This window comes from Diadema antillarum, unplaced genomic scaffold, assembly GCF_040938485.1.
Source record: "Diadema antillarum isolate AM-2024a unplaced genomic scaffold, OU_Dant_1.0 seq00000845_RagTag, whole genome shotgun sequence".
Lineage (NCBI taxonomy): Eukaryota > Metazoa > Echinodermata > Echinoidea > Diadematoida > Diadematidae > Diadema > Diadema antillarum.
The window spans coordinates 263758-282735 of NW_027271719.1; the positions used below are offsets into that span (position 1 = coordinate 263758).

General features: G+C 36.7%; 1 protein-coding gene across 1 annotated transcript; it reads right to left on the reverse strand.

The window, feature by feature from the left end:
• Nucleotides 1–4883: 4883 nt before the first annotated feature.
• Nucleotides 4884–7451, reverse strand: LOC139740239 (30 kDa spicule matrix protein-like). The gene is made up of 2 exons (XM_071650821.1): nucleotides 7336–7451; nucleotides 4884–5580 (listed from the first exon to the last, which is right to left on the reverse strand). The coding sequence occupies exons 1-2, from the start codon at nucleotides 7449–7451 to the stop codon at nucleotides 4884–4886; spliced, it is 813 nt and encodes a 270-aa protein (XP_071506922.1).
• Between the last annotated feature and the right edge of the window lie 11527 nt (nucleotides 7452–18978).

Consider the following 18978-nt stretch of genomic DNA (forward strand, 5'->3'; position numbering starts at 1 on the left):
ATTTCGCTAAACGTTACAAGCTGAATCCTCACCTCAACCATTACTGTACAGTCCCTTTAAATAGCTTCTTTACATCTTCTGAAGAATAAGATACAAAAATTTTCCTAAACAGAATGCATCATGGGCATTAAAAAAAAGTGTTATGAATGTTAGAACTTCAATAACAATAATGCTGGAATTGGATTTTCTGATTCTTTTGGTTGTATCGCTCTTTAAAGACCGCCCTCATTGACGATAGAGCTACAGACGTGTCATAAGTAAACGAATTTTGGGGGCATTGCATTTGAAATACACCAAGGCTTAGGATGTACTCAAATTAATTGTTTTTTTTTCACATGACGTGTAGATGTAACTCTCTCTCTCTCTCTCTCTCTTCCATTATAACATACATATCAATGCACATTATTTTCAACAAAATGAGAGAGGGACAGTTGAAATGTATGTATCTTCTTTGCACTGATCATGTAGACATGAATATGTTGATAATCCTGTCTGGTTATGTATATCTTCAACGACTCGCATGTCAAATTCATAATATTGTTTCTTGTACATTCTGTTGAACAAAAAAAAAAGTGAAAATAAAGTTTGAATTTGAGTTTGAATACTACAACCCATTCAAATCGAATGGTTTGATTTTCATTTCGTGTAGAGCAGTGAACGAACAAACAAAGAGACAAAACACGCATATGTCCACAAATCACATGTTGCGATTTGATTATAGCTCCGTGGCGTATTAATCAGCGTAAACAAAGTATGTGTGTGTTTGTTGTTGTGTGTGTGTTTGTGTTTGCGTGCGTCTGTGACTATCCATATGAGACATCAGATTCAAAAAGCAACATGAGAAACAGAAAAATAGTAAAAGATAAAGGAAGGGAGAGAAAAAGGAAACAAACATGACAAAATTTAGAGAAGAGGAAAATTAAACGGCATACTTCAAACGCATCGAGACAATCACATTGGTGTTGCTTATTGTGCATGTGTATGATAAAGGACCCTAGATGTTTTACGAAAGTACGCCCCCTTTTGTTCATGGTAATGAAGGTTTGTCATTTTCCTTGGCACGAAACGATAAGAGAAGGAAGCAAAGCGAAGACGAGATATGGGCGCAGAGCATCAGAAAAAGGTAAGGATGAAATAATTGATTAATGAACTTTGCAATAGAAGCGAAAGGAACCAGAAGGATAAGAACTTTCTTTCTGTAAGGACGTATATATCTGAAAATGTTTTGTCTGGGTTGCAGAAAAATACAGTTCTTTATTCCAATGGTTTGGTATTCATTTCATTTCATTTCATTTCATTTCACTTCCTTTCATTTCATTTCATTTCATTTCATTTCATTTCATTTTGTTTCATTTCTAACAATATCATTTCATTTCATTTCATTTCATTTCGTTTCATTTCTAACAATACAAAACATTTACGTACCCGTAATAACATAAAATCAGTACAATATTGTTACAAAGGAAAATACTGTGAAATAACATGTTATGACTTTTCTGATTATACCGAATCAAAATTGTAGGAATTGGAGGGGACTGTTGAAAACCAGGGCTTGTAATTTACAGCCTCCTGGTGAACAATAACTAAGCATATTGAACTAACAAAAGTGAGGCAGATTGTCTATTCTTTGGAATAATCCTTTGATTATATATAAAAGACGCCCTCTCAAAGTTTGGTTTTGTAACAGATAAAAAGTGTACGTTTTGTAGTGATAGTGAGGAAACCATTATGCATATATTTCGTTCATGTCCTTATTCAAATATTATCTGGAATAAGGTTGAGCGATGGTTACTCTTAAAGATAGATAAACAAATTGTATTTACTAACCAACATAAGCTATTCGGACTTTATGGTTTCAACAACAGTGCACTAAACTGTATGATGATTGTTGTAAGAAGAGAAATTGTCTCCGCGAAAAAAAAAGCGTTCCGTCATTTGAACACATAATATCTGAAATAAAATATTATTTTGAGATGGAAAAACGTATAAGTCAAATGAATTGTAGAGAAAAGAACTTTGTGAAATATAGGCTCTATTTATTAAGTGTTTTTGAACATTTAATCAAAACTATAAAATATCAAAAGTGTCTTTAGGGTTGCTTCTGCCAATGAAAAAAGAATAATATAAATTACATGTTGTAAAAATAGTTAAAGAAAGTTTCTTATTATAATTATGTATAAGTGCAGTAGGTCACTTTTTGTCGATGATTGAATTATCATTTTATTCTCATTCTGTTTCGTAATGAAAAATTATTTGTAAATGTCAATTTCTGAATATGTGTATGAATAAAACACCCAGTTGGAAGGGGAAAAAAAGATTTTCTAGAAAAGAAAAAAAAACAAAAGACAGAAAGAAACACTGGATTACAAGCAAACACGAGGCTGCTCTCATGTTAAATAAGGAAAGAAAAAAAGATAAAAGTGGAAGAAATAACAGGAAGAGACTAACGAGGAAAGGGAAAAGGGGCCAGTGAAGAGGAGTTGAAGGTCAATCTACCAACGCACGCGAGGCACAAAAAGCAAGGTAAAGCAAAAAGAAGACACTGCGTTTTGAAACAAAAAAATATTTTGATGAGGGAGAAAAAGGGACTTGAAATCAGGGCGCATAAGAATATAATATTATGACATGATTTTTTAACTTAAAGTACAAGTATTAAAACTTTAAGCTTCTTTTATACTGTTATCTTAAGAATTGATATAAAGAACACACAGAAGAGGTCCAAGCAAGCTGTCTTGAGGTACATCACGATTGGTATTTTGCATAATAGATTTCTGACCATCGATAAATACAAATTGTTTGCAATTAGCTGACATAGTTTGGTTTCTACCCACAAACAAAACCCTTCCCTTAACCCTAATCCTCACATCAATCTAAACCTAAGACCCTCTATCACAACCCTAACCCTTAGTCCATCGAGAAAATAAGACCGGAGCAATTGTTGCAGGAGCAAATATCATGAATGTCTCAACATAATGTAAAACTGGATCAATAACGAAATTCATCATAATTCATGTTTTACAAGAAAATTATCAATGTCCTGTGATTTTTTATTTCGAATTCTGAAGCATAATATTTACCTTATTCGAAAGGTTTGTTATTCCTGAGGTTCGTATTTCAGAAAAAAAAAATGATCATTCCATTTTCGGAATAATGAACATCTACGTGAAGAGAATTTATGTGTTTCGGAATAACGGACCTTTGGCATATTGTTTGGAATAAGTAATAATGACTATCAATGAGATATGTTGGTGGGCATATACTGCCATCCTGGTATTGACAAAGTTCATTTCATCTTCTCTTTTATGTTTCTCGACATTATTTTTAATTGTATGTGAAGATATGTGTCCTATTATGTTTACATGATGACCTTCATGTTCATTGTTACCGGAGGACGGAGGATGAGGTTATGTCAATACAACCTGAAGCACTCGAGTTAAGTGGAATATATTGTTAAGTGAAAACTGAAAGAAAGTACAGATCAGTCTAAAGTCTAGGACATGCAAGCACGTCGATATTAGCACACGACATACACACACACACACACACACACACACACACACACACACACACACACATCGCACCATCATATGCACAGTAAAGGTTGCATCACAATAGGATGAGCATCCAATTGAAATCTTAACCCATGCCTTGCTGTGATGGAACTAAGTGTGCCAATTTTATGTATCAATATAAAAGGAAGTTGCCATATACTCAATGTACCGGAGGCAACGAGTTAACACTGCAGCCACCTCTCGTACCTGTATGTCTCTTTAATGCAAATGAATGAATGAATGAATGAATGAATGAATGAATGAATGAATGAATGAATACATTAACCTCTCGTTGTCTCAACATCAAACGAAATTCGATCATCCCATAAGCATCATTATTTTTTCCTTTCCACTCTTCCTCTCTCTGTCATTCTCGCTGTGTGCACATACAGCATTTTGTTTGATGATTTACTTTGAAAACTCACAAAGTGGAATAATGTGTGATATCAGTATCTCAGTGTCAAATGTACTCTCCATCACACGCACACGCACGCACACACAGACATACAGACAGACAGACAGACATATATATATACATATATATATATACATATATATATATATATATATATATACTTGCAGTACCTGAACCGCTATGACGTCTCCGTGCCCGAGCGGTTAAGGCGTTGGCGTTCCATGCCAAAGACCCGGGTTCGATTCCCGGCGGAGACCAATTTTTCAACTCTTGCGCTTTTCCGAAAAGGAGGAACAGTAAGAGGAATAATGATGTCAAAGCTACGCACCGATTTCTCCTTCCTTTCTCATATCTCACTCATTTATATATATATATATATATATATATATATATATATATATATATATAACTAAAATAATTCTCACGTTTGTGAAGCCTTTATCAACTGAATTAAGGCATACATGAAATGAATGTAAATTTTGTTTAAACTAAAATTTATTCCATCAACATAATGTACAAAGTAAGATAGAATCAAATGTATACATATACATTATATATAACACAGAATTGCCATAACACAGAACTGGCAATGAAAAGAGAGAATCAAATAACGTTTGATATTCAAGGATCCTTATACTGTTTAATCTGGCACGAAGCAAGTGGTCTTATTTTGTTTTACCATTTGGATTTTTTCTTTATGGATAGATTTCGTCGAAGATCGGCATTGTCGTTGATTTTTTTTGTTGTTGTTGCTATGTTCGCATTATCATCAAAACTTTGCCGAATAGGTCCGGTCTGAACGTCATGCGCTGAACATAATCTGCTCCCGTTGCATCGAGATTGGAAGACATGGTTGGAATAACAAGAGTCTGTGTGAAAGATAACGCAGAGGTAGGAGGAGTTCGTTTGAAGTATCATCAAGGGAAGGCTCCGAAGAATCGACCTTTCCTGTAAGCAGCTGGACGTTGGACGCGCGCGCTTTTGGGCACCTCATGAAGACGGGATCCAGCCAGTCCTGAAGTTCCCAGCACTCCCCGCAGGCTGCGGAGCTCCTGGAACTGAGCTCCCTGTCGTTGTTGCTGGGGCGCATTCACTGGGTTGTTCTCTAGCATCATCGGTGTTCCCTGGGTGCCGTTGGGGGAGAATGTCGTTGGGACTTCCATGGTAGGCATTTGCATTGATTGCAGCCTGTACTCGCAGATGAAGTAGTGGTTCTCGCCGAGAACCTGCTCGGGCACCCAGCGCGCCGACACATCAACGGCATTCTGCATCTGCAGGCGTGGGTCTGCGTCGAAGAGAAGAGCGCCTGTGCCGAACTCTGGGTACACCATGATCTCGTCCCAGTTGGTATAGTTGACAGGTTCGCCGCTGTACCACTCCCATTGCCTGGTCATGGGATTGACGTGGAGGCCGAGCCATACTGGCTGGGGTTCCAGGTTGGTGCGCAGGGTCCACTCGTAAAGGAAGTCGTTTTCTAGGTGAGAATTGACTGTCACGAGGGATGCACCTGGTTTCTCTCTGCCGCAGAACTGGTTGGCCGCCCGCTGAGAGAGACCCTCAACAGCGAAGACTGCGCCGCCGAAAGCTCCTCGCATGAAGCCTCCATGAGACAATCTGGAAAGAAAGATCGAACCAAACTTTAACCCTCTCTATGCCAATGACCTCAATACGCACAAAATTCACACCCAAAACTATAGACAGAAATTAATGTAGCATGCAGACGATTAATTCGTGCTCCCTCTGAATACTAGTCTTTTCAAGCAAATATATTATAATAAGATGACTTGTGAATGAAATAAAACCAGGAAAGTAATTCCGAAAAATCTATGAAATGCGATATTTCCCAATATAAGGGTCAGAGATCTTGACACTTCTGCCTTTTATTAGAGTACTGCAACATTGCGTGTACTGCTGTTAGGAGATGACCTTCGTGATGACGAAGACAGGAACACGTAAACTAGAGTCTTAAGGTCAGCCTAATTGATGATATGGATGGATTTTCATTATGTCCATCTGTGAGTGTTTGACTCATCACTGCTACTGTCCAGAAGTCTGGCAGTACGTTTCTTTTTTTTTTTCTCTCGACGAGAATCAAGTTTGATCGCTTGAAGAATATTCCAGTTGAGAGCAAGATGACTACTGAACTCTTTTGAGAAATATCGCAAAATACTCTTCAGTTAGGAACGGAGCGCAACAGAAGAAAATTATGTGCAATTTCACATTAACAAGTATATGCAAATATTCCATCCCCTAAGGGATTACATATTTTGCTAAATTATACTTTTGAATCTAAGTAATTTCACGTCTGCTGTCCGGCTGGTGTAAGCTGCGCAGACAATATACTGAATTCAATTCACTTTTCGAATCTTTATCTGCTGCAAGCGCAGAACAGCAAAGAACAATTCAGATGTGAGCATGATGATTATGTATGTCACAGCCTTTTTTTTAATTTCCCACATAGTATGAGACTAAGTAATGCAGCAGAGATGACTGCCAGCCACAACAACAAGAGCCAGAGAACAGAACGGTATGTAAAATCAAAGTGAAATAAGACAAAGTACAATGTAACGAAAGCTTGCCATCCATCCATCTAACTTAGCTGCCTACTTAATTTTACCAATTATCATCATCATTATTACCATACTCAGCACCAAACATCATTGTTTTGCGTACCCAGCTAGTTTCATGAGGTATCTTTAGCAATGTCTGGTTTAAAAAAATGCAAGATAAATTGTCTACATTCAAAGTGACATTACATACTTATTATATTCAAAAGTGACAGTCATTTCAAAAGTTTGTGCAAGCTTTGTCAAAAGGTGATAAACACGATAAAGGAATGTAGTATAAACGGTTACACTTCGTTATTTCAAAGGTTCGGTTATAAAAAATCAATATCAAATAAGGTTCGTTATTCCGAAAGATTCGTTAATCTGAAAGTGAAAAAAAAAAAGTTCGTAATTCCGATGGTTCGTTAGTACGCACCTTCTTTACAAGCGATTTTCGGAAGAACGATTCTTTTTTCTTTTTTTTCGGATTAACGAACCTCCGGATAAATGAATATCAGCAATATACAAATGAGGCAAATGTAAAGAGTACACTTCATTACCCAATACTTCAAACTTAAATCATTATCTCACAAACATCTTGTGCACCATTTTACGGCGTTGCACATACATAATCAATTCAGTGTGTTTTTAAGTAGTGCAATAATGAAACTCAATGAAACAATGACCACATCTCCTAAAACAATTGCCAGACGTCTGTTATACATTGCATACATGTGTATCAATTACAAATGTAAAAAATCAATCAAATCAAATTAATTCAAATACAAACAGATTACAAATATTCACAAATTTTAACACTCACTGGTAGCAGCTTCCGTCGTACTCCGTCCAAAACCTCTGGCATCTCTGCCCTAATTGGGCGTGGGATACAGCCACTAGTGCAAGCAGGCATCCAAAGAGAGCAACAAACGACCTCATCGTTGCAGTATTGCTAACACCAGCGAACAAAGTCCGTGTAACAAGAAAGGAGAAGTGTGGAGAGCTCTGTCTACTGATGAGAGTATAGGCCTTGGACGGAGAGAGGTCTCAGGGTCCACACAAATGTTAAATCTGACTTCGAGAAGCCGTGCGCAGTCTTATTTATACATCATGAATTGTTGTGATGACGCGGCTCCCCTCTTCCTCTCGACCCCTCCCTCTCTCCTTCGTTCACGTCATATTCTCGAAGCGCGCGGCGCGTCCCCGTGCGCTCACCTATTTAACTTACATCCGTAATTGATTAAGGATAGGAAAAGGTGACAAATGTGCTCCTCCTTACCGTGGATTGAGTATCATTATGATAATGCGTTGACTTGTTGACGTGTATTTCTAAATTCAAACATATGAGACTTTCTTGTATGATTTTTTTTAATCACTACTATTGAATGCGACCCTACATGACTTATCATATTAATTCGTTAGGTTTAAATGACTCTAATTAAATATTTGCAAAATTGGCTTTTCAGTGAGATCGTCTTAAAGATTTCTAAATCTTCTTTCTAAACGCAACTTGAATCATGCATTATCGTCGTAACAGTAACAACTACCTTCCACATTGCGACTTTGGACTTATACTGAATTTGTTGTATTTTTCGAAATGAAATCAATAACAATGAGATGCATAATTCTCATCGATATATTGAAGAATATAGCTAACCTAGAGGTGGATGGGGTCGTAGTTGCTAGATCATGATTTCAGTTATAAGGAAAAGTGACGTTCATTTTTCCTAAGGTGAGTCATTTTGAAATACACAAACTCCCTATACCTTAATGTTCGTTATTCCTAAAAATAAATAGGGTTTGTTGATCTGAATACTGCGTGGCTTTATATATTGAAGATTCGTTATTCTGAAGATTCGTTAATCCGAAAATGAAGAGTGTGCCTACTGAGGAACCTTCGAAATTAAGAACCTTAGTTAATTTTCGGATTAACGAGTCTTTTGGAATAATGAACCTCCGGAATAACAAACTGGGACCATAATGAAACTAGTGGGAGAGTTCTTTTCATTCCTTTGAATGTGTGGTTGCGACTATATTGGTATTTGGGGAATTCGTGTAAAACTTGAAAAAATACTGTGATTTTCCTATCTTAATTCGGATTTTGATGAATTTTGTTCATCTGAATTTATGCGTATCTATTAGATTAGATTTGAAAACAGCGTGGTGTTTTAGGCTCAGACTTGCCATGGCTTCACCAGTTCTGTGTATTATTCCGGTAATATTTTCACTTACAATAATGTTCCTGTCATCCCATTAAATCTTTACGTCGTGTACTTGTTTCAGTAACCTTTGCCATCGACAATTCAATTCCTGGTTTGTTTCGGTACTTTCTCTGACCCGTTCGATTCAACACCTTTTTTTTTTTCAATCTAAAGATGTCAATTTACGCGAACCGCAGAATTCTATGAGGCGATGCAAACGAGACACCTCAGGATCTTATGAGTGTTGTTGGAGACAGACGCCCACGTTCTCATAATATAGAGTACGTTCCTCGCACGTCCTCCTAAAAACTGCTCATACTCCGCGTCACGGAGGACCGTTTCCTGCCATGTACTTCCTGGTGCAAACAGGAGCGCATCTCTCTATCGAAATCCACGCTGGAGACATTTTCGCCTCCTTCTCCATCCCTAATCCCAAAGGGATCACCTTCTGTTGTAGCCCCCGCTTTCTCTAATCTCCACGTTTACTGCCCCGTGACTCAGTCACGGCATGTTAACGGAGAATACCCCTTTGATCAACTCGATGCCCTCTTGTAAAACACGGCCTCCTTCCCTGATTATCCTTGCCTTTCTCCTAATTACTTTACCGCTGAAGCTTTACATACCCTTTGTCACTTTTTAAACCTTGCATTAATTCGATTAATCTGCTAAGAAAAGGAGAGAAGAAGAAGGGGAAGATTGGATTTCTGAGGCCGGAGCACTTTTCCATTCTTATCTCAGTCACTCCCCACTGCAAGATTTCGAGAGATTAATCCCTTTTGATAAGTTATAAGATTTTGTTTAACCGATAAAGGTCTATTCAATGGTAAATGTAATGAGTTAGACTGTATTGTCGGGTGATTATGAACAGAACTTTATTTTTGTGATAAACATTTCAGATAATATCATTTGAAGATCATTATAATTGAATCTATGCATGACCTGTCCTGATTGAAAATCATATAAAATCATACATACAAAGGATTCGTGTGTGAATGAAAGTGGGTGTTACAAATAATACGAACACTTTCTTTTGTAATAAGTAAGTTCTACCACTCACAAGTTTACCCGAGATACCCAAGGGTAAAATTTAATGTCTATAACGTAAATGAGGAAGAATAAACTAAAACAAAGTTTGAAAAGAATGGAACGAGGCAGAATATCTTTTAGTTTATGACTCCAGAATTTCTAGACATAGTTTTACCGACACTATCGATAATTGTTCTTTCCATTATAACTTAACATCAACTTTCAGACTCAGAATTTTAGCGGAATTCACATTCGGATAATTGTCAAAGCAAATTTTGTAACAGAAGAGTGGTAATAGCGTTACTAAATAACCATGTATTAGGTTTTTGCACATTCATCCTGGTAAAGCTGAGCAAGCCGCGAAACCGCGACCAGGTGTTGCCCTCACGGTATTCCAAACGTTGAGTAAAATAACAGGCTTGTACAATAGAGCTCGTGTCGGCCTAAACCCCAGTTCCTGGCCAGGAACCCCGCGGATGCAAGAGCTCATGTGGTAAAGTTACTAAAAAAGGAAAAATATACATAAATATATACTTAACTCTTTGTAAGTTGTTCAGGAGATATTTATATCAATTTTGCTTGAAAGAAGATTGTGATGAGTCTATTGCACAGAAACAGCATTATAACAACAGGAAATTGTGTGCATTAATCTTGCTCACACAGAAGTACTTGTAGCGGAAGCCGATTTGCTTGACACAATGACCTTAGAATTCCTATGATCTCGACATGTCTATACACCTTAAATACTCAATATGTTATCAATACATCGGAATAGACAACTTGTACTATAGTTTCTCTTTTGACCTATCTATTTGCTCCATTGTGATAGCGTTAATTAAATGGGTCAGTACTTATCGTTTTTCTCCTGACAATGCCTCTTAATTTGATTGCTGTTTGTTCATTGTCAGCTCTCTTTTTGGTTTGTGCAATTAGTTCACACATTACCCCTTTTCCTGCATCTGAATGATATGGCCTCTCTGCCTTTAGGACTCTAAAACAAGCCTTAGATGAAACGACAGCCTCGATCCTTCGACCACTATCCAACTGACAATGTGCGAGGAATCAAGATCGCAACTTTTCAACACCCTAACTGTATACCATTGTTGCCGGCTGTTGCATTCCACATAACACCTTGTCCAACTATTACGCCACGTTGATTGTATTGACATCAGAGGTAATTAGATAAACTCATCCCACGTAAAAGACGTTCTTTCTTTGCTTTTGCTATGGTGTTATTTTTTGCTTCATATTGAAGACGTTCCATGCTCCTGACGCGGACATTGCGGTCATTGATTGTAGGATCGAATAATCGTTGGACAACCTAATGATGACAAAATCAATAACACAAAACATTGCCAGATGTTGCTTGTATTACCTTTTAATCCTTCCATCCACGTCTTTTGAGATAGCGCAGAGTATATATTCGTTGTTATGGTTGTGGTACGTTCTTTTTGAGTGCGATGCATCTGTGCGCAATACTTAAATCTTTTTGTCGCAATGGATGGCCCTACCCTAAACTGTACAAAGTAAGAACTCTTTTAGGAGGAATTTTCTTCCTAGTCCCAAAAAACCCTCAATTTTGTACCCCTCCAGATCCCCATTCTGCCTCGTCTCTCCCCCCCCCCCTTTTTTTTCCTTTGCCTCAAAATAGCCAACTTTCATTCGGGATACAAGCCTCATCCGTCACACCTGGTTTATTTAAGTAGGTCTACCTTCGCCTTCCCTCCCTATAAAATGTCCAACGTCTTACTTTCAAGGTATAATCGTCATGCCACCTCCTTGAGAATGTAGACTTGATTTTGTTTTTGTTTTTGTTTTGTTTTGTTTTGAGAAAAGAAGATAGCGAAATCCATGATGTATCTTTTATCATATTCTAATCATGTGGCACTATATGCCTGGTTGATATCGTCCGCTGAAGTGTACCAGTCACCTGGGTCACCCACGAAGGGTCGGCATCGTTCCCCTACTTTCTTGTGTGGGTAAAGGCAGATAAGTGGACTACTTCACCGGGTTAGCCCCCAAGCTCTTTATACGATGAATGAATGAATGATAAGGATTCTTTTCCGCGTCTAAACTAATGAGGTATCGCTTCCTCCGTGGACTAATTTAACTACCGATCAGGACAAATCACGACCCTGCTACATAGTGTACTCAAGGCTTTTATTCCATTGGACATCTGCAGTTCCATATCAGTGTTTGATTGGTCATTGGATTACTTGACACTTGGATACTCAAAACAATACTTTTGATCAAGCATGCAGTTTTCTGTGATTCGCTATGTCAATCTTTCACAACCCAAGAGGACTTACATTTTAACATTGATACCATACCATTCCAGGTAATATGGGAACCAGTTGGAATATACGATTAATAAGTATTGCCATAGAGTACGCGGAAAAGTCATCTGAATTCATTCAACAAGTGTAACTTGTTGCAGGCGCAGTTTAAGAAAATATAAAAAGGACTTTCCCATAAAAGCTTGACTGTTAACTATGCAATTTCTAAAAAAAAACCCACACCAAACAAACACTATAATCTCAACACATCTCGAATACTGAATAATCGCTCCATACACAGCATTAACAGTGTAGTATCATTCCTTGTTAAGACACGCGCGCACGCACACACACACACACACACACACACACCACAAGGCGAACAATGAAAAATATACTTGTTGGTGATAATGGAATTCAAGCGAAACCTATAATATATACCTCACGACATTGAAAATCAATTCGTAACATGACTGTCAAAGGAAACGCACGAGGCCAAAACTAAGCAAGGCAGAAAGCGTCGCAAAGAAGTCTGTGTAAGTCATTTTAAGTAGACAATAAGATGATGTCATTTCCACAAATAGCAATGATATCAAGATCATGATTGTGGGAGAGACATGGGAGCAAGAGACAAGTCAGTGATTCAGAACATTATTCCTTCGGGAACATCTAATCTCAAAAAGGAAATCCGAGACGGTTTGTGTAAAAATAAAATCATTCACCCACCGGTTCTGGTTCTGGCTAAAAATAACCATTTTAGCACCTTAAAGGGTTTGTACAGTACTGGTTGAGGTGAGGATTCAAGTTTATAACATTCCTAAGTGAGATAATTAGAAACCTCTTATGAAATATGAAAGAGCATGTAATTTTAAAAAGGATTTAACGTTTATTTGATGGAAATTGGCTTCAAATGGCTGAGATATCAAAAAAAAGTGATGATAGTAATAAAAGGCGACAGGCTACGTCTTTTATTAGGATCTCTTTGTTTCACCTTGTTTTTTGATATCTCAGCCATTTCAAAACCGATTTTCATCAAATAAGTTTTGATTCCCCTTAGAATTGCATGCTCTTTGACATCTCATAGAGTGGTTTCTGAATATCTCGCAAAACGTTAAAAGCTAAATCCTCACCTAAACCAAAACTGTACAGTCTCTTCTTTAACTTATGTTAGCTCTAGAGGTACGTAGGCCTAACCTGGAGGGTGCAATGCCTGGGTCATTTTCCAAATACTTCCTTTGTATAACTCAGCGCCATTTCCCAGTTGACAACGTGTCGGAAATATATTTCTGTCTCCCACTGAACTTCGGCTCCCCTTTGCCATCACTCTTGCTACATCCTCACTTCTCTCTCTCTTCTCTCTGAAATATACTCTGCTTATTTCCCATCGTCAAAACATGTGGGGGATATACTTAAACATGATATACTCTATTGTAGAGGATGATGGTTGTTGTAAGGAAGATATCACAAGCTGAGATTGCGACTAGAATAAGAATTATGATAGTAGTGCGTTATTATCACACTGACCGTTATAAAATTGATGAGCATAAACACATCTTTAGCGTAACCGTGGCTATTGCCAATTATATCTTTCTCTTCAGTTATATTCATGCAATGGAAAATCAGTGCTCAGTTAAATATTATAAGGCCTACTCATGCCAGCGACGTTTAGTAAGTTGGCTTTGCCTGTATTCCGAGCTCAAAAGTAGTGAATTTTCTCTTACTCAAACTGTCAAAGCATCGATGAGGCAACGTTCAAACTTGAATGGTGTGATTGATGTTTTTTCCCTCTTTGTGGATGTCGCAAAAAAGTAGCTGTTAGACTACAGATGGCTCGCTTCAATGTTGCGAACATAAAAACGATTTTTGGCATATATGTGAAGTAGCTAGTAACATGTTCAAATGTCATTCAGATTCATCTAAAACAAATTATATCATTCAAAATAAGAAAATGTGTTTCGGACTTGATGATGTTCGTAAAGGTCTAAATGATATCCTGGGACATGTTTTGCAGTATAACATTCCCAGGCAAAAAGAACTTGATTGATCACAGGATCGTCCAACTGTAAAACAGACAAACACGGTGAGGTAATATTTGTTTATTTGTTTGTTTGTTTGTTTGTTTGTTTGTTGACATAGGATCTGAAGATTTTTGAAAAGTAGCATTTGCTAATCATGGGTCATAATATTTGTAGTTGACCAGAATGAGACTACATCGGATTCCACTGGCGTCTAATCCACTGATTGCATAACTATATAAGATATATACAGTACTTAACAATCTCAAAATGCTTGTTAAGTCAATACAAAAACAGCATCACTCCTAGGTATTCATAACACATTGAAAACTCACGAATTCCTAGAATATATCAAGTTTGCTGTGAAGTGACTTGACCTACTTCCAAATGTTTCAACGCAATTTACCCCAAATACAATATGATCCTTGCAGACCATCTTTAGCAAATGCCCAAACTATGGCTGGAAATGGAAGGTATCATCCTGAGACAGGGAAAGATTTTTATATCAATCTACACCCTAAAGAGGAGGAAACTATACATGAGAATCCAGAAATCTTAGTAGCGAAAATACTAGAGTACATCCACATTTTTATGGAGGAGGTTAATTGTAACATTACTCATTATTTTCATACGCAATACATTACCCCTAACATGTATCATATCTGTGTATATGACAGAAAAAATATCACTTCACATCAAATATCAAATATCAAAAGTCATTCAGAATCACCTAAAAAATGTTGCACTATTCAAAATAAGACAATGTGTTTCGGACTTGCTGGTGTTCGTAAAGGTCTACATGATATCCTGGGGTATGATTTGCAGTTTAACATTCATAGGCGAAAATAACTTAATGGATCACAGAATCGTCCAACTGGAAAACAGACTAACACGCTGAGTACTATATTTGTGGGTTTGTTTGTTTTACATAGGATCTTAAAGTTGTTGAACATGTAGATTTTGCTGATCATATTTAGTCATATTGTAGTTGACCAGAATGAGACTACGTCAGACTCCATTGGCATCTAACCCACTGATTGCATAACTATGGAAGATATCTTACTTTACAATTACAAAATGCTAGTGAAGTTAATACAAAAACAGCATCACTCTTATAGATATTTATAACACATTGAAAACTCACGTAATTCTTAGAAGATACCGAATATGCTGTGAAGTGACTTGACCTACTTCCAAATATTTCGACACAATTTCCCCCCAAACACAATATGATCCTTGCAAACAATCATTGGCAAGAAAATGTTCAAACTATGGCTGGAAATGGAGGGTAGACAGGAAAAGATGAGTCATATTAACATCAATCTATACCCAAGAGAGGAGGAAACTATGGGAGTTCAGATATCTTAGTCATGGTAATACTAGAGTACACTCACATTATTATGGACGAGGTTGATTGTAACAGTATTCATCATTTTGATATGCAATACATTATGACTAATCATATCTAGGTAAACGACGGGGCAAAATATTTGCACAACTTGGTGAGTTACTTGTGCTTATCAAATATTTTTTTCGACATGGACGTCGAAGACATGGGATACTTTAGCTATTATTTCGGACATGTAAGGACCTAGTAAATAAACACAAAGAGACAGATACACCTCATATCATATCCAGATTTCCGAGTTCTCATTTATTTCAAAGGTGTTCTGATAATCAAGAAAGGACAGTGTCTTTGAGGAAGAAAAAGAAACAATCGATAGACCAGGAATTATACACCTAGAAATATTGATATTTCAACGCTTCCAATAATGTGTACATAGATAAAAACTTAGAGAAAAGACTACTTTGAATGAAATATGAGATTGCTTGTTTGTTCTTATTTTCTATATGCTTTAGATATATTTCCCATTAAGATATCATTTCCATTAAAAAATTATTGTTTGCTTTGCATTTGATTCAGTTGATGAATTTTGATTCATAATTCATTTGGCACCATACAGCATCAGATAATTAAAATAAAGGAAATTTGATTTTTCATACAACCCTGCTATACAATTACTGACTGTTGACCATGCAGTTTATCATTAAAGGGGAATATCCAGTCCAATTATAAGTTAGTCTGATAAGAAAGAAAGAAATATTACGAGTTCAACTGTATGAATTTGATCGAAATCGGATGAATGTAATAAGGAGGTTATGACATTTTGAAGTTTCGCTAATTTGTGGGGAAACAGTTCTTGAACAGTCAATATGAATATGCACATGACAATGTGAGCATGTTTTTCCCTCACAACTTGCCATATACATTGTAGTTTGTACATAAAATTGTGAAATTTTCAGTTTTTCATTCAAACGCAATTATGCCCGATGCTCAAATCCTGGTATACGTAACTGATAACTATTCTGAAGTTATTTAGCCACGAATAACATCATGTTTCAGACTTCAATGACAAAATCTTGGAATTTCCGTCATTTTTTTTGTGCACGATCAATAGAAAATTCTGAGGGTATGACACTCTTAGCTCACTTATTTGTATATTCACATCCACTTTACAAGAACTGTTCTGCAGAAATAAACAAAACTTCAAATTGTCATAACTTCCTTATTTTTCATCCGATTTCAGTCAAATTATTACCGTTGAACTCGTAAGATTTTACTCTTTTTTATCAGACTAATTTGTATTGGGACTGGATTTTTTCCCCTTCAAAATATTCGGTGAAATAAAAAAAATATTTGAGGACCCCTTGGTACCTAGAGACAGTGACTTACTTTATACATCACAGATATCACACATATTAGCTCTGATATTTGTCAATGTGTCATGCTTCAAAAAAATGAATAATGATTACGTAATCGTCCTAGCATGATTCAAAGGTCACTAAAGACGTCAGTCAGTATTCCTGAATCACATCCTTTACAAATCCAACCACAAAAGTACAATCAGAAGGAGCGTCATCAGCTCAAGTAGATCACTTTGTAGATTTGAGTGACCACTGGCAGAACTCTACATCGGGTCTCTGATTTCCCTCTTGCAAGTGTGATCCGTCATAAGATTTCGGGGTGTACGTGCCAGAAAGCGAATTAGTTTATTTCCAAAATAGCTTTACCTGGGCCTCTTTGGATTGAAACGACAGATGATTGCCAGTGCTGTCACTCATTATTTTCTGGGTCAAGTAAACGAGACTGGGACGATTTGATTATTATTCAATTCGGCACAGTCACTATTGTTAACAGACATCGTGTCTGGCCTTAACATAAGTAATCTGATGTAAGCAAGTGTTTGCGTTGACTCTGTAATGAATTGTCTGTCCAAATGTATTTGCCATTTTGCTCTGGAATGTAGAATTATTTCATCACTACACATTACGTCAATTTCATCATAAAACATTTTAGAGGCGTAGAATATGGGCAAATGTTAAAATGCCTCGCTTTACCTCTTTCCTCCCGCAATAATTTCAGTCGCTCTCTTGTCCTTTTGTGATTTTTTTTCACTGCTCCATAAAACCTATAGTGATTCCATATCCGAACTTATCTTATAACTACTAAAGTATCTTGATAGATTATTCAATCTAATCTGATAATTCAATCAAGTTTTCTTTTGTATCTATAAATTCAACGATTCAATCTGTTTTTCTTTATCTGTAAATTCAATCATGCAATTGCATATTCTTTTGTATCTGTACATTTAAAACTAACGTTTGAATTCCACAACATCTATTCTGTCTTTGACTTCTTTCGTATACAGTTTGTTGCTAGCTCCATTACACTCTTTTTTTTTAAGTTTTCCTCTGATTTGAATTCCATCATTTTTGAACGATGTATATGTTTTAAAAAAAATAGGAAATCATAGGGGGTGACGAATGTTTATATGATAGTTTTATTCAAACGTAAATCGTATATCTTATACTTGTGTCATTGTCTGTTGCTTTTATTGATATAAAACAAAACTGAGATAATCTTAATTCTATAAAACAATGAGAGATGTTGTATTTCCTGTTTTTCCGAATACAACCCTGAATTTTAAAAAGAAGTCACATCTCTGCATTTTTAAAAAGATAACAAACAATCCTTCAGAGTTTATCTAATATGTGTAGTGTATCATATACCCAACTAACGTCGAGGATTGGGTCTCCCCAAGGAGGTATGAGAGAACCTCCTTGATCTCCTTTACTGTGCTAGCAGAATATGAAACTTTGTGAAAAAATCCTAGATCAAAGAAGAACTAGACAAGTTCGCCTAGTACCTTTTGGATCGATAGGAGAATAGAACCAGTCATCGGTTTGTTATCTCTCAGATCTGAGAGGCAAAACTTAAGTATCGCCGTGGGTGTTGACGGAAGGAGGGGCAGAGTTCGATTAAAAAAATGTTAGCGTTCAGACATGTAGGTTAGAAGGTATGAATAGAGTTAGTTACTTCATTAGAATGATCTTTTATCTTTCATAACTTAGTATTAGTTACAGGCAAGAAATGTTTCCTCGGGGTTTTTTTTTTTTCTTAATTTGGGTGCGCAACAGGGACAATGAAATCATATTGATTTTGACGGTTATCCATCTCTGTAAGTAGTAAACATGATTTTTTTTCTATCGTGAAAATACACTACATTTACGCGCTTACTTTACATTAAAAAAAGGTCTTTCTCTCGGTCAGATATTTGCTTTGTTGAGGCTACAAGTCTTCAAACTTCAAATTGTAGGATCAAGTACTTACTCTAAAAATTAAATCTTTCCAGACATCCTGTATTTCTGCCATGACGGTGAACAAAAACTAAAATGCATGAGTTCCCTATCTCTTTTGTTGAGTAAAATATGGGCCCAGACTATCCCGAGGGTACAAGGCAAGGGAAACTATCCCCTGCTACCTTTTGATTTCACTTTCACTTTGAACACCATGGCAACCCTCGACGAATCAAGTTTTATTTTCAGTTCCTCTGTGATAAACAAAATTAGAAACATTGTGATCTATATAAAGTCGAAGGAACTTACT